The following is a 23,742-nucleotide window of genomic DNA, read 5'->3' on the forward strand; positions in this document are numbered from 1 at the left end:
TTCAGTGGGATGAACACTCACATGCTATAATCTAAACCACTTTAACAAACAAAGAAAAAAAGTTTCTTTAGCATTTTCCGAACTTTATTGCGGTCTCCTTGAAGCAGTCTGATATGGAGGGAGTAAGTGCTGTTCACAAGACAAAGAACCTGTCAAATGATGCAAAGAAAAACGTGATATAGAGTAATGTATACAAAAATAGAAAGAAATGAATTTGTCCACAGAAGTTTGGGGATTTGTTCAAAGAAAAAACGTTTAAGAATTTGTTTTTTAAGTGAATTGCTTTGACCCGAGTCATTGACTCATTCTGACACCTCTCTACATTGATGGGTCTCTAAGGGCTGTGTCTTTTTTACAGCATTACAGTAAATAGAGTACAACTTGATCTGTTGACTGAGGGAAATCTTTCATCTATTTCAGGTAAAACTTAAAACATTCTTGATATGAACAAAGCAATGGAATCACATTATACTGAAGTGTATAGAGCAGGTTTCCAACGTGTGTCTGGGACCCGACTGTATTTACATTTGGCCCCCGTCTTTTTCCTCACTGAAGGCCATGTGGACTGATCTACAATCCATTAAAATCATATAATTCACTTTAAAAATAACTTTAAAACCCTTACTAAGGGTCTACATAAGCAAACTTAATGTTGTACGTGACTTGGTGTCCATTGTCCCATGCATACAGCAGGCCCTCTTTGGGATTGTAGTCAATCTGCGTGGTGTAGGTGTAGTTGTTTATGAAGGGCATTCTGGGAATCATCTGAGTGTTTGTGTGCGTGTCGAAGGCGTACTCCAGGTTGGCCTCTTTTTTGTTGTTGCTGTCAACAGCGTAGAGGACGCCGCACACAATGAAGCAGTTGCCATAGCGGTTTCTCCTGAACCCAGTCCTCCAGGTGGTCTCCCTCTGCATGCTGAGATCCGAGGGGTCCAGTCGACTCAGGACGATCACTTCCTGCAAGAAGCCTTCGTCGTCCAGCGCCGGATAGATGATCCACAGGCCGCTCTCATCCACGGAAAAGTCGATGTCTGAGTGACTGCGCCACTCCCACGGCGACGAGGACTCCTCAACCAGGGCATCGTGCAGCATGGTCCAGGAGGACACATATCGGTGCCGCAGGTCATACTTGATGATGTCACGGGAGAAGGCACGGTTGTAAAAGAAGGCTCCGTCGTAGACCACATGGCCTGTGCCGATCCAGTTGTAAGGAAGCTTGTAGGAGTTGGTGAAACGGCCTAGAAAGGATTAAGTAGAGTGGAGAGCCATGAGATTTATTAAAAAGCAAAATGAAAAACAACTGAGTGGAAGCTCCGACTGCTGGTTCTCACCTTGTTTAAAAACCTCCATGTTGCGGAACTCGAGGAGGTTGTTTCCATAAAAGAAGTTTGTAACATAAATTTTGTTATTGTCAGACTTCGGATCCTTCATCCACGCTCCCTCGTTCCTGCCATAGGTGTTGTGTGTTACTGGCTCGGAGATCGTTGCCAAAGTGTCCTTACACTCGCCTGTAAAAACACAAAAAGACCCAGAGAGCAATGAGCGAGGATTAAGAGGCAGTTTGACATCATCATCCAGACCTGCGTCAAAGAGCCTCGAAATAATTAGAAGCTTTTGTTTTGAACAGCTGGAATCAGGGTGAGGTTGTGATAGAGGATAGTCACAGAATTTACTAACAGAACAATTTATTTTTTATATGCTTCTGACACATTTAATGAAACTGAAAATAATGACAGCATGATGTCAGACTTTTCCATTGGGTGTTTCAAACTGGTTACAGCAAATCACAGGTTCTATTTTTTTTTGGGGGGGGGGGGGGGGTGTTCTGTGCTCTTGCTAAGATTTATTCTGCCACACAAGCAGCATGGCTGGAGGGATGGATGGATTGCCAGGAAATTTGGTACAGATATCCGCGATGCCAAGAGAATGAAGCCTGCTGACTTTGGCAATCCTCATACTTCTCTCATTGAGCACAATCATTGGGTTGATTTTAAATCGTCCGTCCAGTGGAAGCTAGAGTCGGGGGATGGAGCCACGATAATGAGGTCCTATCGTTACTCCCTTGAATAATCGTGAGTCAGTGTTGGCTGTCAATCGTGACGTTTCACCCCATTCTTATAGCCTCAAACAACTTAATTAAAACCACTGGAGACTTTAACAAACATCAGTGTAATAAGAACTACCTAAAATAATAATAAGAAAAATTTATTTGACATGTATTTTGACTTTTTATTTCATGTCCCATCCACTAACATGAAGGAGGTAGGATTTATGACCTATACTGCAGCCAGCCACCAGGTGGCGATCAAGATCCTTTGGCTTCACTTTTGGGGAGCTGTCATGTTGTCCATCTTTATATACAGCCTATGGTGCTGATTAGTACATGTTAGCATACTAACACACTAAATTAAGATGATGAATATAAAATCATACTTGCATCCGCATGTTAGCATTATCATCATGAGCATGTTAGCATGTCAAAGCACCCTAGAGTAACAGCCTCATAAAGCTGCTAGCTATTCCACACTGAAAAATACAGTGATTTCTCATTCAGCTTTTTGTAGTGGGTAATGTTTCCTTGTGTATTCAATGAAGGGCAGTGAATATAGATACAAATAAATGAATAGAAAACTAGACTTTAACATCTAAAAATTGAATTTACCAGGTTTTGTTGACTTCGCTTCCTCATGTCTTTGCATTTTTTCATCTAATCCCAGTCTTTTCCCCACCCCCTCTTCCTCCTCCCAGCTGATTTTGTATCTCTGCTTCACTTGGGGAGCCTGACTGGTGGTGGTGGTGGTGGTGGTGGTGGTGGTGGTGCTGGTGCTGGTGGCTGTAGCAGACGTAGTCGTAGGGGTGGTGAATGGCTGAGTGGTCGGTCTCTGTGTAGTAGGAGGCAAAGTTGTATCTGAGAAGAAGGTGGATTTGGTTTCTTCCTCTGGAGTTTTGAAAGTAGCTGCTGTGGAAGATTCCGTGGGCTGTACTGGCGCTGAGGTCACGGCGGCGTGGGTTGTGATGGAGTTGGTGGAAGTTGATGCCTCTGTAGTTGGATTTGGTGAACGTGTACTTGGAATAGCTGCAGTGCTGCCTGGTACAGTTTTCATTTGCTCTTTCAGTTTCAGGATAGACATTTTCATCATGGTGGCTGCGGTATTTCTTGCAAGTGGGATTTCCTTGGGGGCTGTTTTTTCAGAGGGGTGGGTTGGGCTCATTGTAGTTTCCGTTGTTTCCTTGGCAGTGATGCTTGGACGGTTATTGGCTGGTTCATCCATCAAGGGGTTTGGCGACTCAGTGATTCCAGCCATGACTCTTTGGGTAGTCTGAGCTGTAGTCTCTATGGTCCTGGTTTTTCGTGTGGCAGTGGATGGTGCAGACGTGACACTTCTCCTCTTGGAGGTGACAATCTTTACTTCTGCGGAATGATGTGATGTGCTTTCAAAGGTACCGAGGGAGTCTGACGTTTCTGACCTGGACTCCTTTGGTTTTGTTGATTGGCTGGTCTTCTCGGAACCATGCAAAGGAGTCGTTGTCTTTGGTCGGAATGATCTAGGTCCCGCCCTTGTTCTGGCCCCAGGGACTTTGTGCTGGAGAAGATTCTCCTCAATGAAGATGTTGATTGGGCCATCACCACTGAACCCATGATACTCAAAAACTGACGAGAGAAGGGAAAATGTGAAGTTACGAATGGTTTTTAGCTTTATACAAGAATAAAAAGCTACCTGATTGGCCAGTTGATTGATCTGTAAAGTAATGTTGCTAGCAGTCCTTGTACTCACAGTTCTCTCCTGGTTCCCCGTCATCTGCCACCATTGGATCCGGCTCAGATTTATAAAAAGTCATTCCTCTGATGATCATGCCGTTGGGACCGACCTTCGACACCTGAGAAGCCTCCTTGTTAGCCGGGTTTTTGGGAGTCACCTGCGGTTTCATCTCGATGATCTGAGCAGAACCATCTGTCTGCTGGAAGGACAAATTTCCCCCAATAAACTTCTCCTCATACTTTCCCTGTTAGTGGACAGAAAGACAGGCAAAAAACATAAACCATATTATTATGATAATATTATATGGACAATGCACTTTTAGGCAAATGATTGTATTTTACAAGCGCTGACAGGAAATTATATAATCTTTGCAATGATGGACATCAAACTGTGGAACACAAACATAAACCTAACAACATTTCTTTTTTTAATCTTTGGACATATTATTTTATGTCTATGTTTAATGAGCTGTTGTGTACACGCAGTGATATCACAACAACAAATGGCAATAAAAAACGCAGCCAGACAATCCGATGGGCTGTAAACAAACCAACTAATTATCTGAACCATCCTATTTTGAAGTACACCCAAAAATGAGTACACCCAAATTGTAGATAATGATGCTTCACTGTGAAGGAAACTTACAACAATAGCAAGAGCTGTAAGTCAAAGTTCAACCAAAGTCAGTTTGCAAACACTGATTAATGTTAATAATACACATTTTGGTCATATTTTTACCATATACCTTATTTTATTTCTCCAGATAGGTTTGGTTAATCCGGGGTTTGTTTAAAACAATTAAGATAATCTTACTGTATGTGTTTCTTGTACTGTTTGACCATGTAACCATATTCACGTGTGACCTAAGCTGCAATTAAACCGAATCATCCTTTGACAAAGAGGAATTTTAAATAAAATAGTTCTAGTTTTTATTAATAACACTTTTAAGACCTCTTACAAGTTTTCTTAACTTGGTGATTCTCTTGGCTCCAGCTCAGGTCCACCCTCCACTATACTGCACATTACCTCCAGTTAATTTAGAAAATGTCATGGATGAGGGCCCCGTGTTCCAGTCACTGGTCTGAGGTCTGTTATCGTCCACTGGACAGCCAGACCTTCCAATGACCTCCGTGACTCTTATACACATTCTTCGTATTCAATCAGGCAGAAAATGATCTTATGAAGGAATTTGTCAGTGTTCCTTTTTTTTAAGGAACATCAAGAGTTAATAACGCTTCAGCAGCGTTAATTCAATCACAACATTCACCACAGCTTTTCATGAGGGGGATTTGATTAGGACCAAATCATCATCTTATCCCAAATAGGTTCATCGGCTTTTATAAGTTATTAATTCATTCAACAATTACATTACAGGAACATATTGTTTGTTGGTTAACATGGGTAATTACCTCACAAGTCCCAGGCAAAAATTATTGTTACAGTCACAGTAATTATTTAGTATTTATTTGTTTAATATGCAGTAATAGATATTTTTAATGTTCTGTGAAGTCACAGAATTTATGTAGTAGAAAATATCTGAGGAAATGTGTATGTATTAGTTAGAAGTACTAACAGCCTGAAACTGTCAACAGTTAGAACAGCATCTACTTTTATAGTATTTGTATTTGTATTTGTCTGGCTATAGGTAATAACCCCAGAGTGACAGGGAACCTGTTACAAGTTTATTTTAGGTGTTAACGACCCTTTTTTATATATATACTTATACATAAATAACAAGTGAGTATTTTCCTATAGTATATTGTTATTGCTTTTGCAATTAACCGTATTTGTCTTTTGCATCACTAATTACCAAATAAATAAAAGTAAATGTTAAATCATTACACCAAGTGTTATTTCATGACACTAACTAAAGCAAATGATTGCTTTAAGTACCACTAATTGTGTTACTATGTTATTATAGCACAGTAAAATAACCACCAGTGTTCAAACCTTTCCCTCTATGTTACTGACCCCCGCCCTGAGTGAGCCCTGTGATGTAACTGATGAGATGTCACACTCACCTCTGGCTTCTGATAGGCTGCTGCTCCACTGACCTCATTGAGTTTCTTCTTGTCCTGATGCTGAGGAGGAGGAGGAGGAAGAGGAGGAGGAGGTAGAGTCGTGGTGGGTGGGCTCTCAGTTACATTTGCATCAATAGGAGGAGTCCCCTTGGGCTTCACCTCATCTGTGGTGTTGTTCACAGACACCACCTTCGTGCAGCCATGGACAAATGAGGACGTTAACAGAAAGTGTGCATGTATTTAAAATAAAGTGGGCAGCACTCGTCAGTTGCTATAGTCACTGACAGGAGGAGGAAAAATAATCAAGTGGAGCAACTTCTATTTAAGTCATTATGGACCTTGTCAGACCTTATGATGAGTCACAGTAAGAGAAGAGCAGGTTTTCTAATTGAATTAACAATCACTGCTTTATTCAAGTGTCCCAGAAAGTCATGACAGTGTGACAGCGCCCCACTGTACAATACCAGGGTCCTCAGACAACAGCAGCTGAGTAGAATTCAGCCAACATCACTGTTTGTTTGTTAGCAGGATTACACAAAAAATACTAACTTATGGTGAGTTAAGGAAACCTAGGCATGATATGAAGTGTGCTATAGGGTGCTACACTCAGGTCTGGCACTCATTCCAGGTCCAGTCCCTGTCTATAAATCCATGTAAGGGACCTACATCTGTTTACACAGTCACATTATGGGGGGATTTTCTTCCTTAAATGGACAAAAAGCAAGTCCCCATAATGTAAATCATTACATTTTTGAGGTGAAGACATGTTTTAAGGTTAGGTTTATTGTAACTCAATGTGATGTCCTTACAGTTATGGAGACATGACTGTATGTGTGTGTGTGTGTGTGTGTCACTGTACCTTTTCAATGTGGTCCACCCGATCCAGGAGCTTATTGGTGATGGAGTGCAGCTTCAGCAGATCCATGCCGTAGAAGGAGCCCTCCAGCAGCTCCAGGATGGTGGACAACTAAAAATGATCAAGTGGAATCCATCAGAGGGGGTTTACCAACACACAGGCTACCGTGCGTAAAAATGCGCGTATCCACTCTCGGACTCCCTCAGCTATACTTCACTGAAGTTGATTAAACATGACATCCGTGCCCCCAGTAATCCAAACCACGCGGACCTGAGCAGCTTATTGGCACTGTAGTGTGTGTATGGAACAATGGACAGGTTGGCAATTCACCTTGACATTCTCCCTCCCAGCTTCCCTGAGTTGTTTCAGCCTGAACTCTCCCTCGCACGGGTTGACCGCCGACGGAGGAGCGATGCAGGCGCACTTGCACTTGGGTCCAGATGTGATGGTCTCCACGGTGAAGAAGTCCTGCGCCGTGGCGCTGCCTTCTTCTATCCGCTGACAGGCGCTCCGGCTCAGGGGTCTGACAACACATTTACACCGACAGTCAGAGCCTTCCGAGAGGGCTTTCACTTTGTCATAATCACCCAGCAGCTACGAAGAGAAGAGCAAGAATGTATTTTCCACCACGCTCAATCAGAATTTGACTTTTTTTGCGCACAAACATGATTGAATGTGCGTAAAAGAAATTGTGTAGAGGAATGAGGAAAGTGGAGATGTGCTCCTACCTTAGAGAGGATGCTCTCCTGGCCGTCGAGCTCCTCTTGCAGCCTGTCCTCCTGCCCCACGTCGCTCGCATCGTGTGACCTGTGATCTGCAGCCCTGGCCTGTGGCGCTGCGAGGCTCCGCGGGTAAAGCGCACCGCACACCACGATGACAAGACACAACTTAAACATGTTGTGAAGCTCGCAGAGCGAAGGAAGCACAGGAGAAGTGATGCTGCTAGTGCACCAACCGAGGCGAAACCCGTCACCGGTTATAATTGAGCTTCCAGTGAAGTTTCATAGCTCCAGAAGCAGAGATGTGTGCATCCAAGATGTCACCAGACGAGAAGAATTACGCATCACTGCGTCCTTCCTGTCATCTTCATCAGGTAGTCGCAGTGAATGTGGGCTAATGCGTGCACCCCGTGAGAGAGCAGCCGGCATCTGGTGCTGGAGCCGCGCTGACAAGAGGCGGACCTCATCACACTGAGGAGGTGGTGATCTGCTCTCACACGCGTCTCAAACTTTCTGCAACTCAGTTGTCATGAGTTTAATTTGCATTGCAAGTTTGGTTCTGATCTTATTTCGTTCCAGATTTGACCTGCTTCTTACGTCTCAAAGTCGTATTTCTTGGTTTTATATTGTTGCAGCCTGATGCACTTTCATTTGATGACTGTTCGGGGATGTTGAGGCTGTTTCAACAGACTTCTCTCAGCTGCAGGGAGTTGCTGCCCTCTACCTCCAGCAAGGCAACAACACACGCTTTAAATGAAAAACGAAGCGTTGTAGGAACTTGCGTTTATTTGTATTGTAAGGCACATTTCATAGTGTACTTATTTCTCTCTGATGAGCATACATATACAAACATTGGACATTAAATGTTTAAAGACAAAAAAAACCTGTCATAAAAAACCAACCCTGTGTTGTGATACCAAATGAATAGTTGTGTTGTGTTTGTTAGACATGACAAAACAAGTCCCATGAAACAACTTTTAACAATGACACACATTGCAGTGGTTATCATACAAGTTGAACATACACTGTAAAATCCTCATAACCCCCACGATTAGATCTATAATTACATGTATTCAAATACTAATAAAGTGCCACAGTGTTTTATCAAACTTTTTCAATTAATATCAGAAAATATCCCATGATTATATTAAGTGTCTTGGTTTTTCTACAGGATGCCTTCATCTGAAGTAAGCTTCAATACAATAAGAAACCTTTGGGTATTTAAAACAACTGTACAGACCCCACAATGACCAGAGTCCTCCAGTTCCAGACCTGATTCAGTTGCATTATTATTGTATTTGGAGTTAAAGTTCAAACGTGATTGATGATTTTTTTTTAGCCCGGGCAGCCTTCATGTTCTATCCTGTGCTCCGCTGCCACCGGGAGGATAAGGTGAGAAATGCGGCTCCACAGTCCACCGTACTTATCAATGTCCATCCTGTCAAAAGACACAGGGTGGTCATGAGAGAGGAACTTCTTCTTGAGGTGGTCGTCCACCATCTCCTCCACAACATTCAAATGAAGTTTGGCAGGAATCTCCTCTTCTTCCTCCAGCAGCACTGTGAAGATCAGAAACGTCTCCTTGTAGGCAGCGTTCTCGTGGTCACAGTAGCGATAGAAAATGAGAGTGGATCCTGGAGGCAGCTCCTCGAAGCGGTGAATGATGGCCACAGGTTTGTCCCCCTCGAAAGCACTTTGCAGCTTGCGATCGATGTCCAGTTTGACCTGGTCGCTGTCCTGGCTGGCTGCGCTGCTTCCATTGATGTGCAGGACGGAGGCATTGAGCGCAGAAGATAATGAGGAGGCCAGGCCCTGAGCCAGGCAGTGCATTGTCTTCTCTGCTCTGAGGCCGGCCGTCAGGATGAGACTCACCGGCGCTGTGGGGTGGGCTGTCTGGAGGTGCCTCTGCAGGTGGATCCTGCTCCTTTTCCAGACCTCCGCACGCTGGTTAAGGAACTGAGCCTTCACTTTTTCCATTTGCCTGAGGAAGACGTCTACCTTGCTTTCCTCACGTGGAGTCTCAGACGGGTTGGAGGGCATCAGGTAATTGGCAAGAAGAGCAGCTACTACAACAACTGCCACTGCTGACAGAACCCACAAATTTCCTATGGAAAGAAAGCACATGTTTGTCTTAACCAGTGCTTTGTTTAGAGTAATTCACAAGTTATTTATGGTTCTGATTATTGAGCATCAAATACTACATAAAACAAACAATGTTAGAGCAATCTATTTTTTTGCAACAATCATCAATATAGTCTAATAATCATCCAGGGTTCTTGCAACAGATTTAAAGTAAAATGTTATGCTTTTTAAGACCTTTTTAAATGTTATTTAAGACCCCCAAAATGTAGAGACAATTTCTTTGATAGAAGAGAATTTATTTAAATCTATTAATAAGCTAAATAAGATATCAGAATAATAACATTGAGTGAGGGTAACATTGTAACACCTCCTGGCCGAGTGCTCAAAATATGAGGACATGAGAAGAAATGATTTTAAAATAATTGTAGTTTACACACACACTGCCTCATTTTTAAATTTTGGTTGTTTGATTGTGTTAAGAAACTACACTGTTGAATGATACACGTTACAGTCAGGCATTACAGGGCTCACTGCAGTTCCATAGCTGACCCCTGATTTGCAAGACTGGGAACTGGGTGGCGCTGTTGTGTGCTCTGCCCAAATGAATACTGACTATTCAGCGTAGAAGAAATCAACACCCATTGGTGTATTATGCGTTTAGAAACATAAAAGTGGCAGTGTCTCAGTCCTAAAGACGTGTTTATGGTAGGAAACTGTGCGAGACAATTTTCCCATCAGCGTTGAATGCACCGCCGGGAAATTTTATAATTTGCAGCAAATGCCGTGGGAACCCTGTCATCAGAACAACAAAAACATACATAAGAAGATAAACAATAAGGAAAAAGTCACAAGATTACTCTGAAGAATTCCAGTGTTGTCTGTAGCTGTGCGTTCAACACTCTCCAGAGAACCTGACTTAATGGTTTCAACTGGTATTCCCTGGTTATGCCTCTCTTCCTCTGTGTCTTTCTCGTCCAACGTTTCCAGTTCAGGGGAATCATGCTCTGGACTTCTTTCATGATCTAAGCAGTGGGGGATAACAGGTTAACATAAACTTAAAAGGAAAAAAAACTGCCTTCCAGGCGGTGAACACTGCCTGTTGTGTTAGACTGGAACAAAGAGAAGCTCAGCATTCCAAAACAAAGTGAAACGTTATCAAAATGTCAGAAAGAATAAAAGTCACACTCACCCCCTGCAGCTTCATTTTTTATGTCTTCACCTGTCAATCTGTCACCTGTGAATCCATCTAATTGGTCACCGTTCACTGGATCCAGGGCTGGTGAGCTGGTCGTGTCAGGTGCTTTCTTCTCAGTGAGGTCTTCCCCTGTAAAATAAGAATAATTGGTTTTAATGTTCATCCCAGATTTGACATATGGCCAGAACGATTTATTTTTCTTTAACATATAACAAGTCAGTTACAAAAGATTTCAAGGGCAACAATGGGTGAAAGATTGCACAATGGTTAACAACATTAGAAAACTACAGCAAGAGCACAGTAAAATGTAAAAATCACTTTTAAAAAGTGCAGAGACAAGACATCATGCTTCACATTTAAATACACAAACAGTCTTATGTAAGAGCAAAGGTAACATCCAATAACTGAAGAAAGTCACGATGGATTTCTCGTTGCTCATGAATGTTTCTTTATAAAAAGATTATTTGACAGAAATCAAACACAGATATCAACCTGTTTACTTACTTTTATCATCAGCCTGCACTGTGGGGTCTTTGTTTGTGGGTTCATTAGTGTCGTCTTTAGTCTCTTCGTTTGTGGGTGCGGCTGTAGAAGCACAGTCATGTTAGATGAGACAGAGGCCATATTTGATTCGTCTTCACACCACAAACACTGCCCTGGCTACAGTTAATACAATTAACACCTGAATCACTTGTTGGATTTCTTGCTGCAGATGAATGATTCTTTATGAAGGAGTATTTGATGGAAATCAAACACTGATATTAATCTATTTACTTACTTTTGACATCAGCCGGTGCTGTTCGTTCACTAGTGTCGTCTTTAGTCTCTTCGTTTGTTGGTGCGGCTGTAGAAGCACAATCATGTTAGGTGGACAGAGGCCATATTTGAATAGTATAGTAGATCTAGAAACATATTTGTAAAGACACACTGACTGGATTACTATTCACCTGGCTTGGTTATGTTATCATGTAAGGAATTTGTATCGTCTTTCGGTTCATCTTGTTCTTGATGTGGATGTACATCAGGTCCATCTGTGAATCCATCTGATTGGTCAGCGTTTACTGGATCCAGGGCTGGTGAGCTGGTCGTGTCAGGTGCTTTCTTCTCAGTGAGGTCTTCCCCTGTAAAATAAGAATAATTTAATTGCATGTCTATTACAGTTTTGACATAAGGCCAGAACGATTTGTTTTGCTTTAACATATAACAAGTCAGGTACAGAAGTTTTCATGGCAACACCCCAAAACAGAAAGCAAAAATATTTTGTATGTCTTCAACACCATGTGGTTGTACATCAGGTCCACCTCAGGACAGCTCTCGATCATTGCACAGTCTTCACACCACAAACACTGCCCTGGCTACAGTTAATACAATTAACACCTGAATCACTTGTTGGATTTCTTGCTGCAGATGAATGATTCTTTATGAAAGAGTATTTGATGGAAATCAAACACTGACATTAATCTATTTACTTACTTTTGACATCTGCCGGTGCTGTTCGTTCACCAGCGTCGTCTTTAGTCTCTTCGTTTGTGGGTGCGGCTGTAGAAGCACAATCATGTTAGGTGGACAGAGGCCATATTTGAATAGTATAGTAGATCTAGAAACATATTTGTAAAGACACACTGACTGGATTACTATTCACCTGTTATGTTGTCATCCAAGTCTTTCTTCACGATGTTGTTTTCCTGATTGACCCCATGTAAGGAATTTGTATCGTCTTTCGGTTTTTCTGTGAGAGAAAGAAGAAAATGTCAATAACTTACGACACTGATGTGAATGTGTTGTAAGTGTCCTGATCCAACATGGGCGATACCTGTTTCAGTGATTGATTCGAGCTGCTGGCTGGTCTCCCTCTCCTGCTCTGCCATTTCTTAAAGAAGGGACACGTCACTCTCGCTGGTTGACTGGATGCTTCAGAGCTGCGTGACACAAGTGGGAGATTTGATGAAGTACAACTCCACTGATTCTCTCACACGTTCAGAGTCCTAACACAACTACGAGGGAAGCCTTCCTGTCAACAAGAACAGGGCTGACACACAAACTCACATGTCCCTTTAACACCGTCTCCCCTCTAGTCATCAACTGAGAATCATTTGAAGAAGATAAACACGCTAAACAAATCATGCTCAGGCTCAAAATTTAAAACATTGAAGTAGCTGTGCGAGCTATGCAAGTATCTAGCTAGCTGTGGATTAGCTAACTTGCTAGCGGCTAACTGTATACTAATCATACAGAGCTAGCCCGTACTTAACAGAGCTAGACATGGTTTAAGTCTGTGCAGCCCGCCATTAACGTATTAAACCTACTTGTATTTGCCACGTCTTACCAGACGAGCCAAAGATCACATCGCCCTGGGAAAGGACCCGTGAACCACTTCCTTATCGCTTCTGTGCTCGTGTATCGCACTGGCAGCGCCAACCCGCTCAGGCGGAACCTTCGGCGGTGCTCTTGTTTCCGCGGTGATCATTTCCGGTGATCGGTGGCGTACGCTTTCAAAATCTCTCCCTCCACGATCACAGGAAATGCCCGTCGTGTTATTTAATTAATGTTTTATTTGTGTGTGTGTGTCGCCCAGTTCAGTTGTAATCATAGATGGAGTCCAAGGATTCTGAAAACAAGGCGTCTCGGTCCCTGAGGCGATCTACGCGGCGGGCATCCTCCAAAGGTGAGCACACGGTCCTCTGTGACAGCTAGTTAGCTTAGCCCGCGAAGCTAGCTAACTATAGCCCACCTAAGTTTAAGAAACAACACCCATTGGATTTCTGCTTTGAGTCGCGTTGGCTGCTTTTATCGCTGTAGACTTTGGCTCCTTTGCATTGTATTCACCCTGTAATGCTTCCGGACGCCCTCACGTCAAAGTGTGTCTTCCTGTTTCCTCCGCAGCGATGGGGTGTGAGCCGACCCCCAGGGGTCCGCTGAAGAGGACCAAGAGGAGCTCAGGGAAACCGGGTCCTGTCGCAGCAGTCAATGGGTCCGGAGATCCGGAGAGTGGCTCTGAGGATGAAGGTGAGATGCTCCACTTGGAAATGACAGTGGCAGTGAATCCACAGTCCGCCTAAAAGCTAACCCCCGACCCTCCTCCACAGAGTCCCCGAGCAAGAAGAGCCGGCTGCAGACTGAAGGAGCAGCGGGACGTGGTGATGATGATGATGATGATGATGGTGATGATGGGACTGAGATGGAAGTCCAGGAGTCAGCTGGAGATATGAAGAATAACCAGGAAACAGTCGCTGACAAGCAGGAATCTTCTCATGGCACTCATCCACCTAAACTCTACCAAGGTCCGGGCTCCGTCAAACATCTTTTAGTGTATTTAGTTTGTTTTCATTTCACTCAACATAAATACAGAACGAAACGCGTAATTGAAAAGTATTCAAACTCAATGTAACTCAATTTAGGTGATGTACTATAAAAGAGTAAATTGGACATATATTAGTATAACAGAAAACATATCAATCATCAGAATCGATATACAAGGAATAGGGGGACATTTAGAAGTAAGTCCTTTAGTGCAAAACTGTACAGTGAAATGACATAAATGTATAAAAACATGTACTATATAACAACAGAATAAGTGCAACATTTTATATATCGTGCAGAAAAAATCGTGTGTTAAATAATATTTATTATTATTATTATTATTATTATTAAACCACGGCTTGGTTGAATTTCCTATTGTGACGCGCTCTTTTAAACTTGGAAAAACTCTCTACACTAAGTCCACTGTGAAAAGTGGCCAACCCCAAATTTCTAATTACCCCCCCCAAATCTAAGACATGGCATCTTAATTTCTTGGCCTACTTTGCTTTCTGGTCACTTTACAATTAACATAGTTAGACACTTCTTACCTTTATTTTCACAGGACTCAACAGCGTCAGATCTGATGACAAACGGTTTGAAGTTTGAATTCATTTAGGTTTTCACTCTGTTTAAAACAGGTGCCATTGGAGATGTGAATTTACTCCCTCGTGTAGTGTTACACGAATACCGCAGACCCCAAGTTGCAAGTGGAGAAGCAGACTTGATGGAAACCAAAAGAGGTATGAAAATGCCAAACATTTCTTATACATGGTAAATATTGTATTTAGGGTGAATAATACAGTTGTCCTGACCGGATTTGTTTGTGTTCAGTAAACTCATCAACCAAAGGACCGGCAGCCCCCACCAAGTCTGCTGTGCAAACCAGATCATTGGTGAACAGCCATGATGTGCCCCCTACCACGACCAGCATGGCTGAGTACAAGAGTCGGATGGAGGCCATTGCCAAGAGACCTGGTATTTTTATTCAAGAAAATTACACTGAGCTCTCGTTCTGATGACTTTCAATTTCTACAGTAATTAATTCTTCCTCATCTTAAGCTATTCCCACAGTTAACAACGTGAGCCCAAGTGTTTACCCGTCATCAGAGAAATCCTTGTCAGTGCATCAACGTTTGAGACACATTCCAATTAAAAAAGAATTGGTTAAGCCCAGGAAAAAAGGTATTGCGTCTTGAACTGAATTTTACAGTCTTTACAAAATCGAACATGGCTGTGACATTTATTTAAATGCGATTTTCTCTTGTAGCAGTGAAAAATAAAACAGATGTCATCAAGATAAGCTCCACAAATTCTTCTCGGGGTAATTATATTATCTTTACACTCAAAAATCACTTGTTTTTCTTATGACATTATTTTCTATACTATAACTGAATTGTGTCCTTTCAGGTTGCATGTGGTATTTCTGGTGTTTGGTTGCCCTGGTGCTGCTCGGTTCTGTCGCCGCCCTGGTATACAAGAAATTCCCTGTCCTCAGAATGGTCACAGATCTAGAAGGGCTTATATCCAGGGCTGCTGAGCCAGATGTGTTTGCTGATCAGTTGTCTCTTCTTGAGGCTCAATTCCCCAGTCAGCGTCCAGAGTTGTGGAAAAGGAGCAAGATACACCTGGGGAAGCACCTGAGAACAGCCCAGCCCACAGAGCCGGTGAGTCTGATTTTCACCGCTGGCCGCAGCGCTGAGAGGACGCTGCACTGCCTCGCTCAGGGCCTGGCCTCCGCCTTCTCGTCTGTCATCAAAACCTCCGTCCTCCAAATCGATGGAGCCAGCAAAGCCAATCAGGACAGTGATGAAGTGAAGCTGGACATTGACAGCCAACTGAAGGAGGCCTTTGAAGGTGATAAACCAGTGGCAATCATTCATCGCCTTGAAGAGCTGCCTCCAGGCTCTACCCTCATTTTTTATCGCTACTGTGACCACGAGAGTGCCGCGTACAAGCAGGTGTTCTTGTTGTTTACTGTGCTGCTACCTCAGGATGAGGTTAGCAGTGAGCATAGTCTGAAGGATGTGGACGAGATGGTGCAAGACTATCTAAGGGAGAGGCTGGTGGGCTCCAGCAACCAAACTTCCTTCAATGAGATGGACAATAACAAGTACGGTGGACTGTGGAGCCGCATCTCGCACCTTGTTCTGCCAGTAGTGTCTGAGAAGGAAGTAGAGAAGAGAGGATGCTCATAAACCAAGCTGGCTTCTCTGAAAAAATCAGGATACCACTTTGGACCAGCCTGTTACTTTTTGGCGCAGTGCAGGAGCTAGGAAACAAAAGTAAAATTGAAGTATAATGTGTGTGCTGTGATAATTCACATATAGACTTGATTTGAAAGGGTTGAAAATGGTATTAATCTCTCTCTGTCAGAGATAAAATTGTACATAAGCTGCTGTCCAATGTGTGATCAGTTTAACTGCTTCCAAGATGTTCAGCGCAGTTTTTAATTAAATGTGTGTAGATGTACAGGCTTTGCATCAGGACGAAACAATGATGTTGCACCATCATTCCACTTCCAAGAGGGGAATTCAGTCCGTATTCTCTCGTAGATTTACCATATAACAAGATGTAAAGCACTTTCTTCAAATGATTTTCCATGAACATGTCCAATCCATAGATTGAATATAAAGATGGACAACGCGTCTCCCCTTCTTCTCACTAGCCAGAAATGAAGCCAAAACATCCCGGATACGAACGTCGCCATCTTGTGACTCAGTCTTGGCTGTCAATCAAGTCCACTGCTCTAGCATCAAACAACTATTACAACCAAACTTAATGAATGACAGAAAAATCTGTTGGATCACTTTAAGGGAGCTGTCCTGTCACCATCTTTGTAAACAGTCTATGGTCCAATCCAAAAGCGTTACTGTTACACGGTGAAGAATTACACGGGGTCCTCCTGTAAAAGTAAATTTTTTTTTGTGGAAATTCATATTTCTTGGACTGTACCAAATCTCAGAGACAACTGATGACATGCTTTATATTTCTGTCTAATGTGTGCATCCCTTCATTTAATTATCTTGTGCACACAACTGGATTGGATTTGCACTGAAAAGGTTTTTCATTAACTAGCCCTCAAATCGAGAGTACTGGCTTTTAAAAAGATAAAACTTTTATGTCCTTTGTTTTTGGGGAATTTGTATATATGTTGTTGACTTTTTTTTTTAGATTGGATATATATATATGTATATAGGATTTAAAAAGGTTTGTTTTACCACCGAAATGTAGTTATAATGTTGTAAAAACACAGGTTTTGAATTTATACAAATATTTTGACAGAATATCACAAAATGTGCCTTAAATACTGACCTGGAGACGATTAGACTCATCAGTCCTCTGACACTGACACTCTGACACTCTTTGACGACAAGTTCAGAACTCAAACAAGCTTTTTTGTTGATTTCTTTCTTTAATTTGTTCTAAATTGAATATCGTGTTCTTTCTTGATATAAGTCATTCCTCTTATTTTGTTATTCTGAGATGTTGCCCATATATAGACCTGGATATTTTCAATAAAGACTATTTTGTTACCTGGAAGAGTTAATCGTCCAACCTGTTGTTGTCCTTAGTGTCTTTGGCCATGTTAAGTTTAGCACACATGAAGTGAAAATAAAAGTCAAGAGTCTGTATTGTGCTCAGACATTACATTCAGCAGCAGGATGAGTCATCAGCCTGAAGGTGGGCATAGGTTAAACGTTCTCATTTAAAAAGAATCATAAAAATAAATGATTTACAAATCACGTCCAGGCAGTAACACGACTGTGTGCAAAGATCTATCGCTTTTAAAATACACACTAACACCGACAACAACTCTGATTTACCAGTGAACTCTTTTTCATTGCAGTGGGTCCAGAACAAGGACTGAAGTGAGATAGAAGATTACAGTTCTAGTTTTCTTTCTTATATCTTAGATATTGTCTTCATGAACCCAGGTCAAGTTCCTGCTTTTCTACATGACATTGAGCTTTGGGTTGAGACAAACTTTTCTACAGTAATTAACAGATAGCTGTGTAAAACTGTGGATCTACTTTCCCCAGGAAGTATTTTACTTACTTTACATACCCCCCAATGCAGACACAGATATAAATTAGCAGTGATGTTGAAGGGGTTGAACAGACGGGTTACTGGCAGATTTAAGCACATCATACTATTACTTCCTACATCTTGTCACACAAACCCCTTGATTAGCCAAGCCTCTACAACCATACTTGTTCAGTGTTTAATTGCAGCGTCGTCCGTTTACAGCTACCTTACTGGAACCCATTACCTGCATGTGTGCTTCCGCACAGGCATAGAAAAAGTCTAATTGCGCTCGTCTGTGTTTTCATTATTGTTATTATTATTTTTATATCATGGCTTGATTGAATTTCCTATTGTGACGCATTCTTTGAAACTTGGAAAAACTTTCAACACTAGGTCCACTGTGTGAAACGCTGCCCACTCCCCAAATTTCCAATTGCCCCCTCGATCTGAGCAGTCTAGATCTGGGCCTGGTCTCTGCCATGTTTCAGTTCACCGTACTGCAAGAAGGGTCACCCTCCCCTGTTGCTGCCACCATGTCCTCGTGGACCTCCTGGGTTATAAGCCTGAAATAGCTGAGGTCATGAACTTATCAATAACATGTCATATAAGTGCTGATAATATAGATAGATAGATAGATAGATAGATAGATAGATAGATAGATAGATGTACTTTATTGATCCTTTTATCGAGAAATTATTACATTACAGCAGCATGTCAAGGGCATTACACATACAAAATACAACAAAAGAGACAAGCGTGTAAAATTGTAGTAGTTTTTTGCAAAGGTAAAGTTAGGAAAATGACTATGAATATAAGATGTGCAGTAAAATCTCCCTCATAAGAACTGGCTGGATGATGTTGAACGCATTGGAAAAATCTAAGAATGTGATCAATAATATGAGAAATGTAATAAATAAGAAAACCCTATAAGTTATTTATAAATGTGCTGCATTTTCAACTCAAGAGGAACCACCCATGAAAACAGTTTCACATGATCAATATTCATTTTTATGACCTTTTCAAAAGCCAACATTTGTATTTTTAGTAGAGAACCTACAAATTTGTGACAAAATAGATATAAAATATATAAAACAGAGAGTTTATTAAACTTGTTTACTGTTCCCCAATTTTATATTTTTAACTTCTTGGTAACTTCTTACCAAAACATATTCCTTGTATGTGTAGACCTAATATAATTAGATTCAGATTTTCGAGTATATCTGGGAGCTTTCTTTCTAACACGTAGCTATCCCAACCATGATAGCTACAGTGAAGGAAATGGTTCCAACGACGATGACCACCGGAACAACCATAACGTTCACCATAGCTGCACAGATGTCCCACTGAAATCAAGAGATACAATGGTTCAAAACAGACGAGTATTTTCAACATAATGTCCAATCTCCCATGATAGTTGGCACGACAACACAAAATGTTCAAATCGAAACATGCGATATTGCCACAATGTGCCAGGATCTCACCTCTTCATGTTGTTTCCCTGTAACAGAAAACAGAAACAATAGATTGATTTTTTTTTTTAAATCGATACCGTAATTCCTGCATGGTATTAGATACAAACAGTGTTATACTTCAAGTCACTCACATTTTTCAAGTTTCTTCAGTATTGTTTTTCTGAATATGATAGCCCAGACAACGAACAGGGAAATCCACACTGTGTATGTGATCAACACTCTCAGAGGCCAAGACTCCATCCTGGTCTGCCCACAGCCGTCAAGCTTCAAAACACCAACATACATGATGGCAACTGTGTGTAAAAAAATAAAATCAGTGACAAAAATAAAAATCTGTGCAAAAAACAGGCAATGGCACCTTTCTGAAGAGCTGTGACATTGTTTAGCCGGTCTCATGACATGTTGAGGTAGATTACGCGTGTGTCTGGGAAATATAAGGCCGCAGCCAGCAGCAGGTTAGCTTTTCATTAGCATCGAGACTGGATCATCCAGCCATCTTAATTTTCATTTGTTTGAAAATGTAAGCTTGCAGTTCTACAGGTATTTGTGTATTGGAATATTTCTTGGTCTGGATCAGTAATAAATAAGATATATAGCATTAATTTGTTTTAAAGGTGCTGGCAGGTGAAACCATAGACTGTATGTAAAGATGGACGATATGACAGCCCCACACAAGTGAAGCCAAAGCGTCTCACTAACTCCCCCTGGTGGATAGCTGCAGTGTAGGTCATTAACCCTGCCTCCTCCATGTTAGCAGATTGGACACAGTCCAAACTTAAAAGATATCAAAGTGGTATCAATCTTCTCATCTAACTCCTGGCCAGAACACAGGTAAGCACATTTTCCAAAATGTCACCATATTGCCACGTGGAGCAAAATTCATAAAGTTTAGAATCAGATGAGTTTCCTTACTTGTAAAAATCACCTGGAGTAGAGAACACACTGTCACAGCAATGTCACATTTCCCCTTTCTTCAACAGAAGAAACAAATAGTAAGTGTTCACCTAAGGATCAAGTCAAAGAAGGAAAAAGGAAGAAGAGATCTTGAACTTACTGTAGGTCACATATTAATGGCAGGGAGGCGATTATGAGCTCTATTAAGTTTATCACTGTCACCACACACACAAGAGCTGCGAGAGTGACCTAAATACACACACACACACACACACACACACACACACACACACACACACAGAAAAGGAGAAAGACAGACAGTAAACAAAACCTTACAAGAGTTCAGACCGAAATGTGAATAATAGATATTGTGCTCCAGTAATTATTACTCACATCATAGTAATCCCCAACAAAAATCAAGACCAAGGCCGCTATTTCAAGTACTGCACAAAACACACTGCTCGATATGTTAAACCACTGCAAGAGAGATAACATTTAACACATAACATTTGTACTCATCTTCATAAACCTCAATTATTAGTGCTCATTTATTTTCTGTTTGTAATGGCACAGATACACAAGCACAGGATACTGAGCATTAAAATGCCTATAGCATGTTGGTTTACAATACTTCTTGGATGGGTATTTACGAGAAGAAAAAAAAATGCACATCTGCGGTTTTGCAAATTCCAAAAATATGCACTACACAACATTTACTAAAAAATGTAATAGTATTTATGATTGGCATTTTCTTCTGCAAAAGTCATGCAATATGTTAGTTAGTGGTGTAGTCCACCATCTTGCCATGTCTGTGATTCAATCTACGACCTGAAGATGTAGGATGAGGAGACTGAGAAGCAGTAACTATGACAACAAAAGCTCCGAAGCTTACCTTAGCTATAGCAAGACAGATGTAGTCGAGGAGGGTGACCATCTGAAGAGAAAAAACGACGAGGGAGCAGTTCAAGTACTGTCTGATTGGACAATTGCGTAACTATAAACTGAGTGACTTTATAAAGATCATACCATTATCAATATCGCAACCAAACAGTTGGTGCACATCAACATAATACATCCTTCCTGGAGAAAAAAGAGGAACAATGAGCTGTTTTGGAACAGAAATCTGCTTGTTGCACTGGATGTTAATGCTTGTAAGGTTAAGACTTAAACAGCTCATACGTGCCTCACGAGTCAGTGAGTGTTGAGAGCTTGCATTATTATTTGTTGTAGTAGTCATCTTTGTAGTAATTGTTCCAGTAGTTGACTCTGTGGTACTTGTAGTAATTGTTCCAGTAGTTGACTCTGTGGTACTTGTAGCAGGACTTGGCTGTGGAGTACTCGACTCGACAAAAGTGACATTCACATCCACTTGGTCCCAGAATGTTTCAAAAGACTCAACAAATGTGGCTCTGAAACAAATCGAACAAATCAAAATCCTTCTGTAAGTAAAACTGAGCTGCTCAATTTTGAACTTAGATATTTTTGAACTCGGTCAAATGGTACAAATACATAAAAAGTAACCTGAAAGCGATGTCAAGATCAGCTCCCTGCGCTGTCCAGTTAACTTTGATCAAACTCTGTCTTTGATTGTTTACTTGAGTAACAGACGAGTTCTGAGGAGTGTTGTAAAAGTAAAGCAAACGTCAGAGAAAGCATCGAAGGTTTAGACCAGGATTTCACACTTTAAGTGCATTGACTGCCTCTGATAATAATGAAATTACATATTTACTTACTGCTGACCCATTGCATGTCATGAGTGCAGTCTTACTCGGTTCAAGTATTATAAATTTGCCAACAGGCACTCCTTCGTCCACCTTCCCTCTCTCCCGGGCCTCCAACATAAATCCCCGGAAGTGTGTGGATTGCTTGCTTTTAAGAATAACTGAAAAATAATTAATAGTATTAATCCTGGTGAAGGCAGAGGAACAGAAAGTCAAGACAGAGGTAGTAATAACCTTTGCTGAATCAAGGTATTGACCACTGCAGCAAAGATTCATAGTGATAAACAAGCAACCAGGATAAAGGGGAGTGACAGTCTCTGTACCTGTAATTGGCTCGTCATTGTTGCCTTGTTCGTACTGTATCTCAAAGGGTGGTTTAGTGGTCTGAGGAGAAACTAGTGTCCCTCTGTCCACATGCTTGGGTAACATTGACCCACACGACTCTGGGAAGGGACGACTTGCAAACCCGAGCACCATGGTGATGAAGTTAAGGCCGATCAAAATGCACAACCACATCTGTAAGAGAATTGGTAAATATCACAAATCAAGAGGGAACATCTTTATTTAGCCTTCCTCATTAACATACAGTCACTGAAGATCTACTTCCTGAATATGAAATACTGCCACAGTGATAAAATAAAAAACAAGCTATTTAACACGTATTATTATTCATTATATTATTATTATCAATAATACTAATGATATTTATATTATTATACATTTGATGTTTTATTGATTCAATTATTCAATTCATTAACATTTATTTGCATGGCGCCTTAAATCAGAGCATATTATGTAAAGGCACTTAACATATAGTAAGGTCGAGACCTGAAAAATGACTTAAATACTATTAAGTATTAATTATTGCTTTGTTTATTCTGGGAGAAGTCCACTCCTCATCCAAATGACTCTCACTTCCTGAATCAGTTAAGTTAAGAAACGTGTGTATTTTGGAAAAGTTTGAAATTTAAACTTAAGTAGACCTACAAGCAAATAGCAAGCATTCTCCAAGACTAATTCATTCAAATTCAAACATGGAATCACGGCACAGTGAGACTTCAACTGCAAATGACTAAATACACAATGATGATAATAAGTTTTTTCCTCTTACCTTAAAATGGTTGAGATGTCAAACTACAACCTCGGACTCTCAGTGACAACAAGGAAGAATTTATGTTTATGTCTCTTCAAGGAAAACAGAAAGAAAGGTCTTTGCTGAGAGGAGTCCTCCTGCAGAGCATTTAAGTATGTTGGGTGTTTCATAAAGAAGTGCACCTCGCCGGACTGAATGAGGAAATCAGAGAGGGCGGGGACAAAATACTGGTTTATTGCCTTATCTCTGATCAGAGCTGGTGTGTTGTTTTTGCTGGTTGCCCAACAGGAGTTTCGTTATTCGCTAGTTCTCATGACATTCCATTTCCTGAGTCCTGTTTCAACAAGCAGATTTGATAGCAGATAATATGATATGATGGGACTTTGAGCAGGAAAGTTATCATAGCACAGGAAATCTGTACGTCCGATACCAACACACACTCAGAGTCACAGTCCACAGTCCATTACATTACATTACATTTCATTTAGCTGACGCTTTTATCCAAAGTGACTTACAAGTGCATTCAACCATGAGGGTACAAACCCACAACAAGAATCAAGAAAGTAAAATTTTCTTCAAGAAAGCCAAACTACAAAGTGCTA

General features: G+C 41.2%; 4 protein-coding genes across 13 annotated transcripts; 1 reads left to right on the plus strand and 3 right to left on the minus strand.

The window, feature by feature from the left end:
- Nucleotides 1-66: 66 nt before the first annotated feature.
- On the minus strand, nt 67-7,878 carry olfml2ba (olfactomedin-like 2Ba). 3 transcript variants are annotated; one of them, XM_047343248.1, is made up of 8 exons: nt 7,367-7,878; nt 6,969-7,232; nt 6,642-6,749; nt 5,816-5,971; nt 3,777-4,005; nt 2,663-3,652; nt 1,332-1,508; nt 67-1,238 (listed from the first exon to the last, which is right to left on the minus strand). In XM_047343248.1, exons 1-8 carry the CDS (start codon nt 7,532-7,534, stop codon nt 625-627), a joined length of 2,706 nt encoding a protein of 901 aa, XP_047199204.1. In that variant the 5' UTR covers nt 7,535-7,878; the 3' UTR covers nt 67-624. The 3 variants fall into 3 exon arrangements, with proteins under 3 accessions (XP_047199204.1, XP_047199203.1, XP_047199205.1); XM_047343247.1 differs by having other exon boundaries at nt 5,783-5,971; nt 7,367-7,876; XM_047343249.1 differs by having other exon boundaries at nt 5,783-5,971; nt 6,969-7,161; nt 7,367-7,875.
- A 247-nt stretch (nt 7,879-8,125) lies between these two features.
- Nucleotides 8,126-13,099, minus strand: LOC124854818 (torsin-1A-interacting protein 2-like). 6 transcript variants are annotated; one of them, XM_047343254.1, is made up of 10 exons: nt 12,941-13,099; nt 12,448-12,553; nt 12,277-12,363; nt 12,108-12,173; nt 11,582-11,755; nt 11,413-11,478; nt 11,139-11,219; nt 10,629-10,763; nt 10,297-10,461; nt 8,126-9,462 (listed from the first exon to the last, which is right to left on the minus strand). In XM_047343254.1, exons 2-10 carry the CDS (start codon nt 12,500-12,502, stop codon nt 8,693-8,695), a joined length of 1,599 nt encoding a protein of 532 aa, XP_047199210.1. In that variant the 5' UTR covers nt 12,503-12,553; nt 12,941-13,099; the 3' UTR covers nt 8,126-8,692. The 6 variants fall into 6 exon arrangements, with proteins under 6 accessions (XP_047199210.1, XP_047199207.1, XP_047199208.1 ...); XM_047343251.1 differs by having other exon boundaries at nt 10,623-10,763; XM_047343252.1 differs by having other exon boundaries at nt 10,623-10,763; nt 12,961-13,098.
- LOC124854819 (torsin-1A-interacting protein 2-like) lies at nt 13,100-17,474 on the plus strand. Of its 2 annotated transcripts, none has more exons than XM_047343257.1 (8): nt 13,100-13,299; nt 13,518-13,640; nt 13,721-13,915; nt 14,573-14,674; nt 14,766-14,909; nt 14,994-15,116; nt 15,202-15,255; nt 15,342-17,474. In XM_047343257.1, the coding sequence occupies exons 1-8, from the start codon at nt 13,227-13,229 to the stop codon at nt 16,127-16,129; spliced, it is 1,602 nt and encodes a 533-aa protein (XP_047199213.1). In that variant the 5' UTR covers nt 13,100-13,226; the 3' UTR covers nt 16,130-17,474. The 2 variants fall into 2 exon arrangements, with proteins under 2 accessions (XP_047199213.1, XP_047199214.1); XM_047343258.1 differs by having other exon boundaries at nt 15,006-15,116.
- A 1,136-nt stretch (nt 17,475-18,610) lies between these two features.
- Nucleotides 18,611-23,350, minus strand: LOC124854820 (ferric-chelate reductase 1-like). Of its 2 annotated transcripts, XM_047343259.1 has the most exons (13): nt 23,159-23,350; nt 22,371-22,563; nt 22,060-22,208; nt 21,848-21,939; nt 21,510-21,735; nt 21,353-21,406; nt 21,219-21,260; nt 20,720-20,803; nt 20,487-20,575; nt 20,345-20,403; nt 19,564-19,725; nt 19,442-19,458; nt 18,611-19,303 (listed from the first exon to the last, which is right to left on the minus strand). In XM_047343259.1, the coding sequence occupies exons 2-13, from the start codon at nt 22,561-22,563 to the stop codon at nt 19,196-19,198; spliced, it is 1,275 nt and encodes a 424-aa protein (XP_047199215.1). In that variant the 5' UTR covers nt 23,159-23,350; the 3' UTR covers nt 18,611-19,195. The 2 variants fall into 2 exon arrangements, with proteins under 2 accessions (XP_047199215.1, XP_047199216.1); XM_047343260.1 differs by lacking the exons at nt 21,848-21,939; nt 22,060-22,208 and having other exon boundaries at nt 23,159-23,349.
- Between the last annotated feature and the right edge of the window lie 392 nt (nt 23,351-23,742).

This window comes from Hippoglossus stenolepis, chromosome 14 (genome assembly GCF_022539355.2).
Source record: "Hippoglossus stenolepis isolate QCI-W04-F060 chromosome 14, HSTE1.2, whole genome shotgun sequence".
NCBI classification, from domain to species: Eukaryota; Metazoa; Chordata; class Actinopteri; order Pleuronectiformes; family Pleuronectidae; genus Hippoglossus; species Hippoglossus stenolepis.